Consider the following 18783-nt stretch of genomic DNA (forward strand, 5'->3'; position numbering starts at 1 on the left):
AGGTGTGGCAGTAACCTGCGGTACGTGGTGTTCGTTGATAGATCCGCCCGTTGGATGATCGCACATCTTTCCCATGTACGCGCCGACACCGAATCTTATCACACTCGACGCGTATATAACGAAGAAATCTCAGTTCTTGTTACAAACAATTTTAATTTAACGAGACCTAATGATAAGGGATATATTCTGCTGCTACTGATGTAGTGTATTACGATGCCAGTAGATTCCAGAGCACTTATGAAGGATTAGCATATTGTCGAAAAAATCGCGAAAAACCTTTATATTTGAACGAAAAGCAAATACTTTTTTTAAAACACAATTTGACTTAATATGGAACACACGCCCTCCATGCCCTTTATTTTATTCAGCTTATCAACTCTTCTTTAAAAAATCAGTTTAATGAAATGAGACAATGTGTGCAATTTCAAAGTAATATTATCACAAATTTATATTTCATCAAACAACAATTTAAATTATTTGCGAGAATGGATCGGTCATCAACATTTTTTTCCGCTGAGACAAAACACATAAATTTTTTCCGAATTGCCTTTTTAATTCGTGTTTGCACTTATTCATTACTCACTAATTATCGGCTAAAACGAACATAGAGATAGGAGGTATTTACACTGAGAAGCACATAACGTTGACTATCTACGGGTTCCAGCGTCCAACTGTCCACGTGTGTATATGTATGTACTAGACTAGCGAAACATTAACATCGTACCGGAATGCATTCACATCCTAGATTCTTTTTTGCACTACCATCTGTCTGTTTTTCCGATATGCTAGGCTGGTAATTACCACGGGAGTTGGTGTTCAAGAGTGTCGCAATAGGTCACGCATTCAATCGATCCATCCTGTGAAGAAGAAGAAACAAACAAACAAACAAATCTCAACCGTGTCGTCGCAACATCAGTTCCATGCTGGCAACAGACGACGAACCCCCGCTCATACATGCATGTCGTGTATACATACAATACAATTCATCGCATATCAATCGGATTGTTGATACTTCAATCACCATAAACAACATTTGTTGCGCCTGCTACAAATTTATGCTGAACGGAACTTGGCTTGTGCTGGGGGGCACAATTAATACAGTGCAGCGGCGGCAGGGGAATAAAACAAACAGTTACATTGTTTTCTAATCGAATTGACTAATTTGACATCGAACACGGCGATGAACAGCGGCAAACAGAAAACGGAAAGAAGCTTCAAGCAAAAATCAATTAGCATATTAATAGCTTGTTGCACCGGTGAGATTGCATCTCTATTCGCGCATGTGTCTTCTCCGCTAACTGCCTGTCATTTCTGGCGATTTGAATTGAGTGAAGATTTTCCGATTGAGTGACGAAGACATGAGATGGGTAGTTGCTTGTTCGTCTGAGGGCACTATTGATAAATGGATGTTGTATGAACAGTTCAAGGTTCTACCTTTTCAGGGTGGGGGTGTCACTTCGGGGTGCTCGGGGCTACCCAAAACGGTTGTAGTTCTGACTGGTTCCGAACGGTTGCTGACTGTAGGCCTGACTGAATTTCTGCGAGACTGGTTGAGTGGCTGCGATCAGTGCAAGTGATTTTTGTATTGCTTCAGGAATCGGTGGAGGGGTTGGCAGGTGTGCTCCCTCTGCGCGAAAACCTAAACGATTCATCTTGTTAGAGAGGAAACAACTTATTTCCTAATCCGTCCGCTACGTACCGTTTTCGTCTGCGATGTAGGTAACCGTTATTAGCTGGCCCTCGGGGGATGTGTACGAGTACGAACCTTGCACGGCTTGTGCTTCAAGGTCTTTCAGACCGGGATTTTTCAGGTAGCCTTGAGCTTGCTGCTGCTGACCATCTCCGGTTGTGTAGCCATACGAGTAAGACCCATCGTACGACACGTCGTTGTTGTACGAGGTGATGGGAACGAACGGTCTAGCGCCACCAGGGTATGCTTGCTGCGGAGAGGTGAAAAAAAACAATATGTAAAAGATCAGTGAAAATTTGCATATTTGAAGATTTGATGACTGGTTTCTAGAATCGTGAGTCAGAGGGTTGATGACGATTTGATTCAGTTTGTTGAGATCTGGAAATGTCTGTGTCAAACAATGTTGCACAATTCTTAGAGATTTTCACAAAATTTGTTTCAAACGAACGACATACCGCTTAAACAGAGTTCAAAACCTCATGTACATGTAAGTCACTCGTAAAATCTGCTTTTATGTAGACAGATTTTTGTATATAAATGTTTATGTAAAACCATGAACATTATAATTTTTCACGTCAATATATTAATGTTTTTGAATTTTTGTTATTTGTTTCGTAAATTTACTAAATAATAATGGGATGCCCACAGAAATCTGGGCCACGCGCACATAGTACACGGAAGGTATTGAAAGCTATTACACGATATTGACGCAAGTTTCTTGAATCATTTTTTTTTTCAAAAGAACTTTTATATTTAAATTCAGAAACCCATGCCATCGACAAAATATGAATTTTATTGTTTATGAATAACAGAAGAGATTTATCGTATAAAAAATATCAGCATAACTTGTTTTAAAGGTTTGCTCACACAAATATTACGGTACCTTAAACGCATGGAAAATTCATGCTTTCAAGAAAGTTGTTTGTAAAATCACTCTCGAAAACTTTACCGAATATATTAAGTATCGAAGTTTATTTATTTGAAACGTAAATTTTTCATGACTACTTCTAGGAAGATATAAGACCAATTTTTTTCTTCGGGAGATTTCAGGAATCAGGAATCAGAATATATTGCCTTAAATGGTACGTTACCCGTATGTAGTCGGGGATTTGTGCCTTGCCGTGTGTGTTCATCATTTCCTGAGCGGAAGGAAGGTTGGCTGCTTTAAGGACCCTTCACTTCAAAAGGTGAAGATTCTGGAATGCAAGCAATTGTATTCCGCAAAAACAGAAAATGATAAGACGACTTATTCTCCGTCAGACTCGATTCGGGTGACTTTCTCCGGGTCTGCTCTTCCCAACTATGTCCTCCTGGATAGGGTTCGCTTACCCGTTCGCCTGTTTGTACCACGGGTAATGAACTGCAGCAATTGCAAGCAACTGGGCCACACAGCCACTTATTGTGGCAATAACAAACGGTGCGGCAAATGCGAGGGAGAGCATGAGGATGACGCTTGCGGTGGAGAAACTGAGAAGTGTATTTACTGCGGGGGCCCTCCGCATGCTCTTAAGTCATGCCCGGCGTACAAGCAGCGCGGGGATAAAATTAAGCGCTCCCTTAAGGATCGCTCGAGGCACTCTTAAGCAGAAATGCTAAAGAATGCTTCGCCATCTGTCCCTTCCGAAAATTCCTTTGCTCTTTTGGCTGGCGTTGAGCAAGAATCTGACGACCCACAAGAGGGAACATCATTGTTTAACCCAGGGGAATCCAGGAAGAGGAAAAATCTAGTCTCCCCTACATTGCCTCGTAAGGGTGCCAAGGTGTCGTCCACTCAGAGTGCGCCAACTACAATCAATAAATCCAACGGAAGTGATGCACAAAAGCCGAAGCAATTTGCTCCAGGACTTGGAAATATTAATTCTAACAAGGAGTACCCACCACTTCCAGGGACACCAAAAACCCCAAGTGTCCCCTTTTTTCAAACAGATACTCAGTCCAGTAGCGGATTAATGAAATTTTCTGACATAGTGGACTTAATTTTCACAGCTTTCAATGTTACTGATCCTCTTAAAAGCCTTCTGATACGTTTTCTCCCTATAGTGCAAACATTTTTGAAGCAGTTGACTACTAAATGGCCCCTCCTTGCAGCGATCGTATCCTTCGATGGCTAAGTCATCGAACGAGGTCACCGATTCGATCACTGTTCTACAGTGGAACAGCAGAAGTATCCTCCCGAAAATCGATTCCTTTAAATTTTTACTAAATAGTTTAAAATGTGATGCTTTCGCATTATGTGAAACTTGGTTAACTTCCGATATAAATCTCAACTTCCACGACTTTAATATAATTCGTCTGGATCGAGAAAACCCCTATGGAGGAGTACTTTTGGGGATCAAAAAGTGCTATTCTTTCAACCGAATTAACCTCCCTTCGACACCAGGCATTGAAATTGTCGCTTGTCAAGTTGTAATCAAAGGTGGTGGGATAAAGAGTGCTCAGAGCTGTACGCGGAGAAGTCCACTGCATATAAGGCCTTCCGGGAAGACGGGTTACCCGCTAGCTATCAACAGTACGCGTCGCTAGAAAGGCGAATGAAGAGTTTAATGAAAGCCAAAAAACGCAGTTATTGGCACCGGTTCGTCGACGGGTTAACGAGAGAAACAGCGATGAGCACTCTTTGGGGTACGGCTCGACGTATGCGTAACCGTAATAGTACCAACGAGAACGTGGAATATTCAAACCGTTGGATATTCGCTTTCGCCAAGAAGATCTGTCCGGACTCTGTCCCGGTACAGAAAACGTGCCGCGCCGCGTCTCCTCCCGATACCGCGAACGAAACACCGTTTTCGATGGTGGAGTTTTCACTTGCTCTCTTATCATGCAACAATAACGCCCCAGGGTTAGACAGAATCAAATTCAACTTGCTGAAGAATCTGCCTGACACTGCAAAAAGGCGCTTGCTGAACTTATTTAACAAGTTTCTTGAGGGTAACATTGTCCCTCATGACTGGAGGCAAGTGAAGGTCATCGCCATCCAAAAACCAGGAAAACCAGCCTCCGACCACAACTCGTATCGGCCGATTGCAATGCTGTCCTGTATTCGGAAGTTATTCGAGAAAATGATCTTGTTTCGCCTCGACAATTGGGTTGAAGCAAATGGCTTACTGTCAGATACACAATTTGGCTTCCGCAAAGGCAAAGGGACGAACGATTGCCTTGCGTTGCTTTCTACAGAAATCCAAATGGCCTATGCTAACAAAGAGCAGATGGCATCAGTCTTCTTGGATATTAAGGGGGCTTTTGACTCAGTTTCTATCAACATTCTGTCAGAGAATCTGCACCAGCATGGTCTTTCACCAATTTTAAATAACTTTTTGCTAAACCTGTTGTCTGAAAAGCACATGCACTTTTCGCATGGCGATTTAACAACATAGCGATTTAGCTACATGGGTCTTCCCCAGGGCTCATGTCTAAGTCCCCTGCTCTACAATTTTTACGTGAATGACATTGACGATTGTCTTGCCAATTCATGCACGCTAAGGCAACTTGCAGACAACGGGGTGGTCTCTGTTACAGGGCCCAAAGCTGCCGACTTGCAAGGACCATTACAAAATACCTTGGACAATTTGTCTGCTTGGGCTCTTCAGCTGGGTATTGAGTTCTCCACGGAGAAAACTGAGTTGGTCGTCTTTTCTAGGAAGCGTGAGCCGGCGCAACTCCAGCTTCTATTAATGGGTGCAACGAACAACCAGGTTTTCACATTTAAATATCTCGGGGTCTGGTTCGACTCTAAAGGTACCTGGGGATGTCACATTAGGTATCTGAAACAGAAATGCCAACAAAGGATCAATTTTCTCCGAACAATAACTGGAACATGGTGGGGTGCTCACCCAGGAGACCTGATCAGGTTGTACAAAACAACGATATTGTCGGTGATGGAGTACGGGTGTTTCTGTTTCCGCTCCGCTGCGAACATACACTTCATCAAACTGGAGAGAATCCAGTATCGTTGCTTGCGCATTGCCTTGGGTTGCATGCATTCGACCCATGCGATGAGTCTCGAAGTGCTGGCGGGCGTTCTTCCGCTAAAAAATCGATTTTGGGAACTCTCATATCGATTGCTCATCCGATGCGACATTCTGAACCCGTTGGTGATTGAAAACTACGAGGCTCGTCGAGCTTAATTCTCAAACCCGATTTATGTCCTTGTACTTCGACTACATGGCACAGAGCATTAATCCTTCTACGTATACTCCCAACCGTGTTCGTTTCCTAGATACTTCTGATTCTACTGTATTCTTCGACACATCCATGAAGGAAGAGATTCGTGGAATCCCGGACCATATACGCCCTCAAGTGATCCCCAATATATTTTATAATAAATTCCGAGAAGTCGACTGTGACAAAATGTTCTACACTGATGGATCAAATCTCGATGGGTCCACTGGCTTCGGTATCTTCAACAATACTATCACCGCTTCATTCAAGCTCAACGATCCTGCTTCAGTTTACGTCGCAGAGTTAGCTGCAATTCAGTACACCCTTGGGATCATCGACACTCTGCCCACAGATCACTACTTCATCATTTCGGACAGCCTCAGCTCTATCGAGGCTCTTCGTGCGGTGAAGCCTAAAAAGCAATTCCCGTATTTTCTGGGGAAGATACAGGAGTCCTTGTGTACGTTATCTGAAAAATCTTATCAGATTACCTTTGTTTGGGTCCCCTCTCATTGTTCTATCCCGGGCAATGAAAAGGCCGACTCATTAGCAAAGGTGGGCGCATTAAATGGTGACATATACGAAAGACCAATCTGCTTCAACGAATTTTTTAGTATTTGTCGTCAGAGGACACTCAACAGTTGGCAAACCTCGTGGAGCAATGGTGAACTTGGACGATGGCTACATTCGATTATCCCAAAGGTATCAACGAAACCTTGGTTCAGGGGGATGGATGTGGGTCGGGATTTTATTCGTGTAATGTCCCGACTTATGTCCAACCACTACACCTTAGATGCACATTTGCGGCGTATTGGGCTTGCGGAGAGTAGTCTGTGCGCTTGTGACGAGGGCTATCATGACATCGAGCACGTTGTCTGGGTATGCGCCGGGTATTTGGACGCCAGGTCTCAGTTAAAGGATTCCCTTCGGGCCCGAGGTAGACCACCCAATGTCCCAGTCCGAGATATGCTGGCAAATCGTGATTTTCCCTATATGTCCCTTATTTATACTTTCATAAAAACGATAAATATCCCAATTTAGCCCCTCTCGTTTAATTTCTCGTTTTTAGAAGTTTCCTCCTGCCGTGTGGAACCGATATGCTTCAGACTGCCACTATGTAACCGCCGTCGCCCTTATCACTACGGAATCTGAAGCGAGAGCGACTCGAGGTCCGAAGGATTCCCTTTGAAGGATTCCCCGCGGGTCCGAAGAATACCATCCGCCAATCCGACCTACTAGACTGAGGCGCAAATTTGTTTCGCTGATCTCCCGTTTGCCCGAAAGTTGCAAGTTTTGCTCTTCTCTACCGGTCACCATCTACGCCTTCTCTCCCCTGTCCTTGATACAACTACTTCTACACCGATTTTGGAAATGACCAAGCAGTATCCAAGTATCCGATAAAAAATCAAATTTGTATTCCGTATTCCTAGTTTTAAGATAGTTGTAATTTCTACTCTTTGTTAAAACTATTGTCCCCCATCTTGTAAATAGAATTGTATCCCTAGTTTTAAAACATCTGTGAAATTTTTCATAAATATTTGTTCCCCCTTTTGTGTACCAAACTATATTGTTAGTTTTAAGATAACTGTAAATATTTCCTAAAAAACTATTACTATTGAATTCCTTGTTTTAAAATTTTTCATAAAAAAAAATCTTTTGCCTCCTCTCTTATACATAGAATTTTTTTTTCTAGTCTTAAGATAGCTGTAAATTTTTTCTCTTTTATAAAAAAAATATTTCAACATTGTAACCTCCTAGTTTTAATATATTCAAAATGTAAAAACAAAAGAATTCGGCACCGCCAAGCTAACGCATTTGTGCCTATCAAATAAACGAAATGAAAAAATAAATAAAATAAACAACAGGTAAGCTAAACTCACAAGTAGTTCAACTAGCCTGCGAGTAAGCCTAAAACTCTTTACCACATTGGATAAGAAACTTTAGTATGTCTCTGAGTTTCAGTCGTCCAAACATGGTTTCGTCTATATAAGGACGGCCGAAAACTCGAAATCGCATTTGCGCTACCGCTGGACAGTTGCATATCAGATGATATGAGGTTCCATAGTCGGATTCACAAAGATCACATGAAAAAGATTCAGCGCGCTGAATAGTTGCCATGCGATAATTGAGTTTGCAGTGGCCGGTTAAAGCTCTGGTCAGCATGCCGCAGTGGAGCTTCGAAAAATGTAGGAGATTTTTCGAAATCACTGGGCACGGTTGTTCTAGAAATTATGATTAGAATAGCACAAATTATTCTTCAGCATAAACATACAGCAATATGAATCTATCCCGCCTTGTGCAGGAAGGAAAATCTTCTATAGCTTTGGTTCAAGAACCATATTTCCATAAAGCAAACTTCTATTTTAAAAAGCATTGATGCATATTTTATATCCGACCTCACAACTCGCGATAATTGTGCCGTCGCACCGAATTGATGGAGTACGTAAGTAGTACAAATCTGCACATACTTATTGTAGAAAACCGCCCAAAATTTGCACAATTTGGAAGAGAAGAGTCTGTTCTGGCGATACAACAACACATGCTGGCAAAATGGCTCATACCAAATGAGCTCGATCCTTCGTTATCTGATCATAAGTACATCTCCTTTGATCATTGGAACGTCTCGTTAGATATTGTCACATATCGTAGTCCCAAATCTACGAACTGGGGCCTCTACGAAGAGGGCTTGACGACTAGGCAGTGGCGGATCCAGGGGGAGAGTCCTGGGGGTCCGGACCCCCTCCGAAATTTTTAAACTTGTTGAGAAATTTTGAATTAGTTTCAATTTAATATCAGTTTTAAACTTAAAATCATTACAAACCAAATTTGACAACCAAAACTGAATTTCATTAAATGAGGTTTCAACGCATGACGTATTGTACAATGTTCAAAATTTCGGACCCCTCCCGAAATTTTTTTCTGGATTCGCTCCTGCGACTAGGTTTCAGGGATATCTTCTGACGATTGAATCTCCAAGTGACTTGGATGAGATCGTGGATAAAACAAACTCACTCATAGTAGTAGCATAACAAGATGCTTGTCCGCTTCGAGTTATGCGTGCTCTTAGAGCAACACCATGGTGGAATACCGAACTTGTGCGACTCAAAAAGTTATTTAGAAGAGCTTGGAATCGCAGACGAAGGGATGGGTCAGAGGCAAAGCATACAGAAATGCCCCTTGATAACGTGTCTTTCGAATCCATTTTGGAAGCACCACGAGGTCATGGAGTTCCTTCATATATCACGAACTGGACACACGCAATGCTTAGCAACCGACATCTGTGCTCATCGTTGAAACAAGTACAGATAAAGAATTTGAGTACCTGCGGATGTCCTCAAGGTGATGTGCTGTCACCACTTCTATGGAACCTTGTCGCCGATGCACAGTGGTCCCAAAGAGCATGAATATCTCCACACATAATAGCGATAGCAAGTTTCCGTCTTTGGTAAATTAATGCAGTTTAATAGTCCAAACAATGTTGTAGAACATTTATATAATGGAAAACATCTAGAAGAAAACTTATGAGGAAAAAACTGTTTTTAAGGGGCCTTTCACAAATAATGTCCCATATCTCAAAAAGATTAAAAGATAGAGAGTTGAAGTCTTCCAGTAAAATGTTTGTAATGAGTTTCTCTACAACTTTGCTGAAATAAGTATTTGTCTATCTGAATCAAGAAAGAAAAGAAGAAAGAAAAAAAAATCGTAACTCACTACCAGGGGGATTAATAATCAATCCGATAAGGCAGAAAGAAGGGGAGTTCTACTCCAAGAAACTTTATTGAAGACACCATATTGCTAAAGTCTAGCGTTTTGACGTAATCTAAAAAAACCCCTTTTTTGCTCTTTGGGACCACTGTGCGATGGCTTGTTGAGGAAACTTAATGAGCTTAGGTTTCCGACGTACGGTTTCAGCGATAATTATCATGTAGGGGAATTGTGGGAAAAACCGACACTATGGGTAAAACCGACACCCCATAACTTTTCCTAAAAATCAAATTTTTATTCATTTCATAATGACACTTTATTATTAGTATGTTTATGTAGAGCATTTGAAGAAAAATTGGATTTACGTTAGTGCGCCGAATGTCATAAAAATAAACAAAACATGCGACAGCAGCGTTCATACTCGTCTGGATGTTAAATTTTGTTGGCAGATTTTAAGATTTTAACCGAGCAAAAGATTTTCAAATTACCAAATTTTTCAGTACCTTTTATTATCGGATTTTCCTATGATCAACTAGGTGCATTGAAGACGAGTTTGAGAAATTCAATATTTTTTAATGCTTTTATAAAAAAATACGCGCTGTTGAGGTAAAACCGACACCCTATGGTTAGGGTAAAACCGACACACTGTTAAGATGGTTGTGTATACTTGCGATTCATTACAAAAAACTGGGGATCTTTGTGGCACTTCAATTACACTATTAGCACACTATAGTAATAGCAGAAATAAACAGAAATACTTTTATTCTGTTTATTTCTTGTAAGACTCTTTTAAAATTAAAAATTGGTATTTTTGCTTATATGATTCCATCGAATCTTTTGCTATTTCTGCAAAAAGCTCATCAAACCGAATTTCTAGTGTTCTCTTGGTTTGTCATAGACAAACTTTATCACAATGAGACAATGATCTTATGTGTACCCCAATAGATCGTTGATGATCAGAGTCCGAAAAATCAAATCTGAAAAAGATAGTTTTACTAAGAAGTGTGTGTGTCACTTATAAGTGAATGAATCCGATTGGCAGAACGTAGAACGCTTGCAAATCTTCTCTTACGAAATAAAATGACACTGCTGGTTGCAATGATGTGCGAGAGGATTATTTGGAAATACCCATATCAAAAAATAATCCTATAGCATTAAATACTCTTACTTATAGTACTGCGCTTTCGAACTTTCTTCTCCTCACTATATGATGAAGCTATACAAAGCACATATTTGCATCATATATACTCACACTTTATTAATTAATTATTCTCATTTTTAATAAAGATAAAGATTTTAATAAAGTGGAGAGAAAATAAATTAAATGGGGTGTAGATCTTACCCCTATGGGGTGTCGGTTTTACCCGCACTGCTTACAAAAAGTCACTTTGTTTTCCAAGTTTTGCAACCAATAATTTTAATAGAATTAATTTTTTGAAGCGCTGAAAAAAATAAGTCTTGTTAAGAATTTTCTGGAGAAGAATTCTGCATAAAAATTATAATTTTTTTGGTTTTGTGGCAACTCAGAAAAAGTGTTAAGCTTAAGGTGTCGGTTTTAACCATAATTCCCCTAATGATGACTGGTATTTGGTATCATATTGGGCTATCAGTTTATCCAAATAAAACATCAATGGTGTTTTTCACGCAACGAATTGCATTTTTTGACGCCGAAATTATTATCACAGATCAAGTTACGTGCTTACGTTGGGGTAATTCTTGACTCAAAACTTAATTGGACAGCTAACATCGATTTCAGAATCAAGAAAGCTTAGGGGAATTGTGGGAAAAACCGACACTGTGGGTAAAACCGACACCCCACAACTTTTCCTCGAAATCAAATTTTTATTCTTTTCATAATGATACAATATTATTAGTACGTTTATTTAGAGCATTTGAAGAAAAATTGGATTTACGTTAGTGCGCCGAATGTCATAAAAATTAACAAAACATTCGACAGCAGCGTTCATACTCGTCTGGATGTAAAATTTCGTTGGTAGATTTTAAGGTTTTAACCGAACGAAAGCTTTTCAAATCACCCCATTTTTCAGTACCTATTATTATCGGCCTGTCCTATGATCAACTAGGTGCATTGAAGACGAGTTTGAGAAATTCAATATTTTTAATTGCTTTCATAAAAAAATGTGCGCTGTTGGGGTAAAACCGACACCCTATGGTTAGGGTAAAACCGACACCCTGTTAAGATGGTTGTGTATAGTTGCGATTCATTTCAAAATACTGGGGATCTTTGTGACACTTCAATTAGCCTATTAGAACACTATAGTATTAGCAGAAATACACAGAAATACTTTTATTGTGTTTATTTCTTGTAAGTCTCTTTAAAAATCAAAAATTGGAATTTTTGCTTATCTGATTCTAACGAAGCTTTTGCTATTTCTGCAAAAAGGTCATCAAACCGAATTTCTAGTGTTCTCTTGGTTTGTCATAGACGAATTTTATCACAATGAGACAATGATATTATGTATACTCCAATAGATCGTTGATGATCAGAGTCCGAAAAATCAAATCTGAAAAAGATAGTTTTACTAAGAAGTGTGTGTGTGTGTCACTTATAAGTGAATGAATCCAATTAGCAGAACGTAGAACGCTTGAAAATCTTCTCTTATGAAATAAAATGACACTGGAGGTTGCAATGATGTGCGCAAGGATTATTTGGAAAACTCATATCAATAAATAATCCTATAGCATAAAATACTCTTATTTATAGTACTACGCTTTCGAACTTTCTTCTCCTCACTACATGATGAAGCAATAAAAAGAACATATTTGCATCATACATACTCACACTTTATTAATCACGCATATATCTCATTTTTAATAAAGATAAAGATTTTAATAAAGTGGAGAGAAAATAAATTAAAGGGGGTGTCGATCTTACCCCTATGGGGTGTCGGTTTTACCCGCAGTGCTTACAAAAAGACACTTTGTTTTCCAAGTTTTACAACCAATATTTTTTAATGAAATTAATTTTTTGAAGCGCTGAAAAAATTAAGTCTTGTTAAGAATTTTCTGAAGAAGAATTCTGCATAAAAATTATAATTTTATTGGTTTTGTGGCAACTTAGAAAAAGTGTTAAGCTTAAGGTGTCGGTTTTAACCATAATTCCCCTACATGGTTTTTGGTCAATGTAGACAGGTTTTCAGCAAGTCTTAGAGACTCAAACCCAAGTACATTCAGTGTTTCGACCAATACTGGCAAACGGGTGCCTTGTTTGGTGGCAGAAGGAAGAAGTTATGACAATCCAATCAAAGTTAAACCATCTTCAGAGGATGAGGTCTTGATGGCGATGACTGGTGTGTACTCAACAACACCTACTGCTCTAAAGGCACTCTTGAACATAAAACCGCTATATGTGCTTCTGAAACAAGTGCATTGCTCCAAGTTTTTGTACTTTCCACCTTAAAATTACTGGGCTTTGGAAGAGTATCCCAATAGACCGTGCAACTAGCCACACAAGACTGTAGCCCCAAATGGTTACTTGGGATGAGTATACACTTTTCCTTTTAAAACTTTCAATGTGAGAATTCCTCCTCGCGAGGAATTGCTGTCTGGCTGGATGGAGCGATAACTTGAAGAATACGTAGTTTGTTATACTGGCGGTTCTTTGTTGGACGGCCGAGCCGATGCTGGTGTTTATTCTCGTGAAATGAAATTAAACTAGTCTCATTCGCTTGGTAGATACTGTACCGTATTCCAAGCAGAGATCTTCGCGATTCTGTGTGGCGTACAATCGGAACTTCAACTGGGAATTTGCGGTAACAGAAGCTATTTTTGCTCTGACACTCAGGCTGCTCTGAAAGCACTTAGTTCGACAGATTCGAGATTGAAATGCCTAATCGCATGTCGAACTCTTGTCGAAGAACTTAGCATTTCAAATGCTATCTACCTTCTATGGGTACCCGATCATTCCGGTATTACTGGAAACGAATGGGCGCAGGAATTGGCTAGGGTGAGCGCTGCGACTGACTTCGTTGGCTCAGAACCATTTCTACCACTATCGATAAATCGGATAAAGCACAAGATTCACTCTTTGGCTATATCAAAATATGCCAACCATTGGCGTAGCTTGCAAACTTGCATTCAAACAAAAACTTTTCTTCCGGATGTGAGTCCGAAAATAGCAAAGAATTTGCTGCATTTGTCCAAGCACAATTGCAATATTCTAGTCAGGGCACTGACTGACAATTGCAAACTCAATTATCACATTATTCTCAGGGTCAGCTTATTGAACCGCTTCAATCCCAATTTTTTCTAGGTAATGTTTCATAAAATATTAGGTATTCTCTATTAGAGTTCTGCTCAACAAATAAAATAAATAATTTCGAGATAATTTGATCTGAGATAATATTCGGCCTCATTTATCTTAATAACTCAAGACTTCTGATAACAATAATTTCAAACTCAGTGATGTCGAAATTCATAGAATGATTGGTATATAATACTGCATATATTATTAACATTTGTCATACAGAAAATACAATGTACCACTACAAACGTAACGTATTGTAAAACTAATAATTTATATTCTTTCCTAGAACAATTGGCAGTTCGTATTTTGAAATTATGTTGAACAAAGTATGGGGATGTGGGGAGACTTGACCAAGCGCAGAATTCCATTATTGGCTATGAAAGGTTCTACTAGGTTCATAAATTTTTTCAAAAATATTTTTATACTTGTTTCGGTCATTTAAGATAATTTTAAAAGCTTGGTATGAAAAATCCTTCCTTTATAGAAAATATTCCGTAATTAATAAATTTACGTTAACTTTCCGGCAGTCGTGCTAGTGCGCTAAGCGCACGCTGCTCTGAAAAGCTAGCAAAATCGTCTAAGCGCACCAGCGGCTGCTCGTTCAGTGGGCCATTTGCGCGACTTCCGGAGGGTTAATTGATGTAACCTTTTCTTAAACTTTGTATGGACATATCTACTCGACTAATATTGATTTTAAAGTACTCATACATTGTTTATTCTTTATGAACTAGTGAAATGATTTTACATAAATCGGAACATTGAAATAGTTATCGGCATTCCTCTAGGTCAAACTCCATTTCGATGTCAGCATCTTTTCTAGTGATTAACATTAAGAGTAGGTACCACAACATAGCAAATATCCGAATATTTTTATACCTTCTACATAGACTATCGTAAGATCAATATTGACTGGACGAAACGACTAGGAGTAGTCGACTTAAACTCGTCGAAAGGATCAGGGTCGACATCCACAAGGAGTTTGACCTAGAGGAATGCCGATCTGTTCAGCTGCTATCAGAGGGATTGGTCGACATTGCTATAGATTGTCGAAGTGAGAGGATTCGGGACATGGTACTCGTCAAGAATATTTTTCTAAATTTTCATATAAATCCGAGAAACAGTTCACGAAATTTTTATTTCGATTATATCGAAATTAAGTTTTTCCAAAAGTACCAGTGTCGAATGAATGCTAGAATAAGGTGAGTAAAAACATTTCCTCAGTTTTGTACGGTTCCTTGATATTTGTAGAAATTTAATTTTCTGTTAAATTCGTTAAAGAAAATCCCGAAAGCAGAAAGTATTTTCAGAATGTTATAGGAGTTTCGCAAGTTTTGTACAAATTCTCTGAATTTAGTTTCATGAACTTTTGTTCGATTTTCTTATATTTCGAAAAAATGCAATATGGTGGAGTTATCCCTGGCGCAACTATAAACTTTCTAGCGGAGATTTCCGTATAGCAGGTGTAATGTCGTTTTATCAGGAACATGAACACAGGATAGCTTTTTGATTTCTTATTCTCTTTATAGCCGATGAACTTAAACAATCCAGAAAACGGAGCCAAAAATTCTAACTAAAAATATATATGAACCATGGTTATTGAACAATTTACAAGATCCACCTAAAATGAATCCCAATAGCCTACAAACGAAATAATGACTCACATCATTACGTTGAGTAGTACCTATATAAATCACACCCGCATGTTTAAAAAACGTGATTTGGAGAATTGGGGCATGTTTATCCGCGTCTGTCCCGGTCTGCGGGCCTCCTCCGAGTTGCTGTTCTGAAGCCGCGTAAATGTTTGGAATCTCGTTCATTCCATTCCAAAAAACTGTATATACTAGAATATGTGGAATTCATCATTGAAATTTTGCACACGTATTTCTTGAAGATAGATGTATCCGTTGACAATAATCTTTCTATTACTTATCTAAAGTTTGTCAGAGTTCTTTGAGGATAGTTTTGGAGTATGTAGGACATGCCATCACTCTGGTTTGCTGTTTTTTCTGATATTCGTATGATTATCCTAATTTTAGAGTTCGTAAAATAACTGCGAATTTAATGTTTTGAAATTTGTGGTGCTTCCCTTGAAGGAATTTCGTAAAACTTGCAGACACTACCTGAAGTTTTTATGTGGATATCCGGGATGTCAATAAATATATGTGAAGGTTACAAAACTTCCCAAAAATTCTCAAGATTTCTTTCAAGTCGTAGGATTTTCTTGAACTTCAGAAACCATTTCTGAAGTTCACAGTATTGCCCTGAGCATGATAGAATGTATTATTTAATGGACACTCTGCCGTTCATAAGCATTTTGTAATTAGAATAAGTGCACTTAAATTTGAAGAATTTCCCTAACTTCCGCACGGCTCTCTTACACTTGTTGGATCACCTTATCTGAAGTTTGAAGGTTTTCTATGAAGATCGAAGGTCTTCCCTGAAGTTCATAGATATGCTGAGGTGCAACGATAAAAAAAAAAGATTTTTTTTGGATTTCCATAAAATTACAGTTCCGTACAAATTGTCTGAAGTTCTAAAAATTAAAATAAAATTTGGAAATGCTCTGTAATTTGTAGATTTCTGAAATTTGCCGGACGCACAGTGGTACAGAACTGTGAAAAGCTGGCCAAAAGTAATTATCACGCGAGTTTTCCATTTTAGCATATGGGTGTCTTTAAGAAGGTTTCAGTATAAGATAAGCCTCTGGTTTTGGCAATGATATATCAATGATTTATCACATAGTAATGAGAACTGAAATCTTCTTTTTCATATTCAGGATCGGTATCTTGGGCAAAGAGTAAAATGTCATTCCAAAAATCTTAGCAAATTTTTCTTCTTTATATTGCAAACTGGTCCATTTTTCGTGGTAAAACTCAACATCAGATTTTGCTACTTATTTTCTTAGAAATTGCAATAAATCATTGAAATTGTATACAAAATAAAACATTTTTGCATTAAAATTTCCGGATTTTTGTATTTCGTTTAAGTACCATTTGCAATCATTCCCCAACAAATCGCACGACAAAATTAACTACAATCGAATCGGTTAAGCGTGATTTATTGAATTCATCATTTCTTGTAGAAATTTGCAGATACACCAATTAGATGCACAATACTGCATAATGTAGTTTATTTCTGGGAATAAGACTTTAAAACGGTTTTATAGGCAGACTTTCACCTAGATATCAATCGATTCTATGCTTGCCACTATACTCATGTGAATCTTAAAATGTTTATAAAAATATTCTTTGCATTTTGGGTTAATTCATCCTTGCCGTTTATAACGGGTACGAACTTGTTAAACGATTCTCATACTGAAAAATCAGAAACATAGTTTTACGCTTGATGTTTATATCAAATTTTCGCATTCCAATATATGTAAAGTGCGTTTTACTATGTATGTTCTGTCCTTGCGACTTTTATTTTCGGTCTGTGGAACTATCTGAAACCACAAATAGACTTTAATGCATATTCTGGAAAGCTAAATCTAAAAAAATACTCGTTCTTCAACTCATTTAGCCGTGGCATAGAAAAACGTTGGACATTCTGAGCATCCATAGATAAGCGAATTATCTGAAAAAACTAGGACTCACTACACTTATGGTAAACGATTACATAAACACCAAAAACATGTGCTTCGAAGATTTTCATTTACGATTCTTTCAACATGGTAGTATACAAGGTAAATTTCATCTAACTATCAAAGATAGTCAAATTATCATCACTTCTTACACAAAAACTATATTATGCCATAGAATTATTAGATTTTAAATATCTTTAATCAAATTTACTCCATTAATATCACGGTCATAAAAAAACAATTTACCAAAAACTCACCTGCAACCGTTGGCTGAACTGCACGTGTGGTTGATGATGCGGTGCTGCCGGTGGTGGAGGTGCCCTCAAAGTCTGGGACTGTCGAAACTGCTGAGCGAACCGTTGCTGGTGCTGCTGCTGTTGATTCGATTGCTGGTTCTGCTGTTGCTGGGAAAAAATCTGTTGCTGCTGATTACTATGCTGTTGATTGTGCAGCTGCTGATTATGATGCTGCTGTTGCTGCTGCTGTTGCTGTTGGTGCTGTGACTGAACCTGCAGATCCCGATTGAACGGCACATTCTGGTTGAAATTCCTAGCACCGAATTGGTTCTGTGGTTTCGCTACAGCACACACCAGTAGCGTTGTTAACACTACGAACTGAACGGTTCGGAGGTTTATCGATCGATTGGAAAGGAAAAGAATTGAGAAACGTTTAATGACACTTGGCATGCTAGCCGGTGCAGATCATTCGTAGCACGATCTGCCCTCATCATAATTACCGATATCATATTCACTAAGTTAAACGTTTCTAATGAATAGTTTTAGGGGTTCCTTTCACACGAATGATCTGTTCTCACTACCACCCCTGGCGATTCAATTTCAGCTATTCTGCTGGGCTAAATTATCACTATTCTGCACCATTTGAATGCCACAAGCCGACTATCAACGGTTTACCCGCCATCACTTTTATTTATACCGCATATATACCTAAAACCAGCAGTCGGCGAAAAACTAGTGTAACAACGTCGAATCTGCGGTTCACTAATCACAATAACCTTAAAAGATGCGCGCTCCCCCAGCCTGAATATCATTAGGTGTAACGAATGTTTTTCTCTTTATTGAAGATACGATCAATAAATCTGCGACGATCGTTTTGTGCTGGCCTCCCCGACACGTACTTGTATGTAGACATCAGGCACCTACTCACAAAGTTCATCAAAACGATCCGTGCCCGTACCGAAAACATGCATCGTGTCGAACGTTTCGGGTTTCATGGTCCAGCCAGCCGGTGTGCGCTGGCAGTGAGAGACCAACTTATCGCAAAAGTCCGGAGGGGAAGCACGAACTTGGACATGTTGAGGTTCATCGTCCAACGGCTAACCATTTTCCGGCGAGAATTTGTCCGACTTCTTTCATTCACACGCGT

The 18783-nt window shown here is 39.0% G+C and overlaps 1 protein-coding gene across 1 annotated transcript; it reads right to left on the reverse strand.

Annotated features, from left to right (window-relative positions):
* Nucleotides 1-553: 553 nt before the first annotated feature.
* On the reverse strand, nt 554-18291 carry LOC131678535 (basic-leucine zipper transcription factor A-like). Its single transcript, XM_058958745.1, has 5 exons — nt 18137-18291; nt 17658-18014; nt 1700-1940; nt 1435-1639; nt 554-857 (listed from the first exon to the last, which is right to left on the reverse strand). Exons 1-4 carry the CDS (start codon nt 18143-18145, stop codon nt 1473-1475), a joined length of 774 nt encoding a protein of 257 aa, XP_058814728.1. The 5' UTR covers nt 18146-18291; the 3' UTR covers nt 554-857; nt 1435-1472.
* Between the last annotated feature and the right edge of the window lie 492 nt (nt 18292-18783).

The sequence above is a fragment of the Topomyia yanbarensis genome, chromosome 2 (assembly GCF_030247195.1).
Source record: "Topomyia yanbarensis strain Yona2022 chromosome 2, ASM3024719v1, whole genome shotgun sequence".
NCBI lineage: Eukaryota > Metazoa > Arthropoda > Insecta > Diptera > Culicidae > Topomyia > Topomyia yanbarensis.

Excerpts from the sequence above, each read along its gene's own strand:
- LOC131678535 (XM_058958745.1), bottom strand. Across the intron at positions 1,941-17,657 it reads AGTTCAGCCAACGGTTGCAG|CAAGCATACCCTGGTGGCGC; the intron begins GTGAGTTTTTGG and ends ACCTCTCCGCAG. Across the intron at positions 1,640-1,699 it reads CTACATCGCAGACGAAAACG|GTTTTCGCGCAGAGGGAGCA; the intron begins GTACGTAGCGGA and ends TGAATCGTTTAG.